Source organism: Pygoscelis adeliae, unplaced genomic scaffold, assembly GCF_000699105.1.
Source record: "Pygoscelis adeliae isolate BGI_AS28 unplaced genomic scaffold, ASM69910v1 Scaffold197, whole genome shotgun sequence".
In the NCBI taxonomy this organism is placed as follows: Eukaryota; Metazoa; Chordata; class Aves; order Sphenisciformes; family Spheniscidae; genus Pygoscelis; species Pygoscelis adeliae.
In genome coordinates, this window is record NW_008825105.1 from 553,789 (window position 1) to 556,089 (window position 2,301).

The following is a 2,301-nucleotide window of genomic DNA, read 5'->3' on the forward strand; positions in this document are numbered from 1 at the left end:
GAAAACAAGAATATTAATGAGTCCATGAGGTAGGCAGAATGACGGGCGATACATCCAACAGTTAATTCCCTCTTTCAGACACGGACATCTTTGAGGTGAGGGGAGATGCTGTCAGTAAATAATAAATGGCAGCAATAGTTCGCAAGTAAATCTCCCGAAAGGAACCTGAATTCTGAAAGGTCAGAAGTTTTTCTCTCCTTGGTTAAGCTCTGACATGCTTTTGGAAACAGAAATGCTTTGAACAACACCAGGGATGTTTTTTCATACGCTGGCCTCTACCAGGAAGGTGGGACTTCTTGTGCAAAGATACTAGAAATTCTTTTGTGATGCACCAATCCTTTGATGGAGAATTTGGCCTTTTCTGAAAGGTGTTAGACTGGGTATTCGCACCTGATCTTGAGGTTGGGCAGTTGGTACCTAGGAGGCCTGTTGCTGTGTCCCAGTCCTAAACTGGACCCGAGGTGAGGTGGTTGCAGTAGGCGTTGTTAGTTACCCGGTCGCTGCAGGGTCTTTGGATGCTGCCAGGTAATAGCAGTAATGCTGTTGTCAGTGCTGTGAGGTTCCTTAACCTGATTGTTTAGTCATTAAAATTCTGGAGTTTTGTGTCCTTCTAGAATGAATTGCTATTTCTTTTTTGTACCGCTGAAAAACTGTGTGGCCCAATGCTGCTTGTTTAAAAAAAAAAACAAAACAAACTCATATATGTTTGTCTTCTAGAGTCCTGATTGAAAAGATGATGTCCTCATCCACTGGTGATGGAAGTTCCTCTGCTGCCGGGAGCGGGGATTATATTAACATAAAAGAGACGACCCCACCAGGCTGGGCTTGCTGTTAGATGCACTGACTACACCATCTGCCTTGGGTCTAGCAGCAATGGCCTTTCATTATCATCATCATCATCATTTTTTCCTGAACTGTCTGTCAGTGTTTTGGGGGGAGGGTTTTTTACATGATCGTGAACCGTCTTCTGTTTAGTGTGTATTTGTTCTCACTGGAGCATTGCTACAATGACTTGGAGTGAGGCGTGGAAAGAAGAGAGGATTGAGAAGATTTCCTCTTTCTTCTAGCGGAGCAGCAACTGGGAGCTCTGCTGCCAGTAGTGTAGCACAGTCCGTGTTCAAGCACATGGCTTGGATTAAGTTTCTTTTAAATTTTGAGCACTTCATCTTCTGACATGTGATGGCCTGTCGCAGGCAGGGCGAAGGATGTCGAAGGTATATTTTTAATATTGTTGCACCTTTTGTTCCCCACCGCCTGCACCCACCATACACAGAAGCACCAGTCCAAAGCGTTACAGTGACCTTCAGCTGGCGCACGCGGAGTTCAAGCGGGCTCTCTGTGCCTGTGGATTCCCAGTGTGGGATTACAGCAAACTCTTTACTTCGTGCTCTGGAACGACATACCTCTGCTTACGTGTCCTGGAGAGACCAACACATCTCATCATTGCCACTAACTGTCCTTACGATGTGAAGCCAGATGTGGATCAGCACGGTGTCCCACGTAACCAGACCTGTAAAATTATCAGTGTGAATTTGAGCAATGGGGTAGCACAGCTCTTACTTTCGGGTGTACTGACTGTGGTTGGTGCTTAACAGCAGAGACCTCAGTTTTTTGTCAAGAATTGCCCGGTTGCCTTCTGTTCATTCCTTCTCGCTCACCCTCTAGCACAATCCTACGTATTCTGTTCTGCTGCCACTTTATTAGGGCCCCGAGAGCTGACTGAGGAATAGGTTGTAAACTCCTTTGTATGACAGAACAACAGCCCTTTTCACTTTTAGAACACCCTGTATCCTACCATCTCAAATAGCTTTGCAACTGCTGATGAATTGCCCTCCCACAATTATTCTGTAGCAATGAGTGAATTTGGTAGCAGGGCCGGTGCTGGAGAGGCAGCTCTCTGAAAGCCCACCTGCTGCTTTTAGTGGTGCACGGGGGAAGCGAAGGAGAAGACTTTGCAGGACAAAAGGAAACGAGGAGAACCGCTCCCCGCTTGCCTTTTGATGCCGGCTTTCCCTAGCATATCCCCAGGTACTCATTGTTGAGAACAGTTGCCAACAACAACAAAAAATGGGTAAAAGCATACTAGATAGCTATCTCAGGAAGAGTCAATAGGAAACTCGGTCTGTAGGGCTGGGGTTACGTAGCGTTGTGTGCATTTTATATAAGCATGCGATGCTATAGAATTGTCTTGCCCATGTTTTAGGTTAGGACTTGAACAAGTGGTCTTCAATAACGTTTTTCTCTTCTCAAGTAGTTTAATTTGAAAACGGGACTATAAATTGGTTTGTCCTGATTCCTGCT

General features: G+C 45.5%; 1 protein-coding gene across 1 annotated transcript in view; it reads left to right on the top strand.

The window, feature by feature from the left end:
- RAB29 (RAB29, member RAS oncogene family) overlaps positions 1 to 2,293 on the top strand; it is a 5,754-nt gene extending 3,461 nt beyond the window's left edge. Inside the window, exons 5-6 of the mRNA XM_009327431.1 lie at positions 7 to 29; positions 718 to 2,293. Coding sequence (XP_009325706.1) covers positions 7 to 29; positions 718 to 835 — 141 coding nt within the window. The 3' untranslated portion in view covers positions 836 to 2,293. The remainder of the gene's footprint in view (positions 1 to 6; positions 30 to 717) is intronic.
- The last annotated feature ends 8 nt before the right edge of the window (positions 2,294 to 2,301 follow it).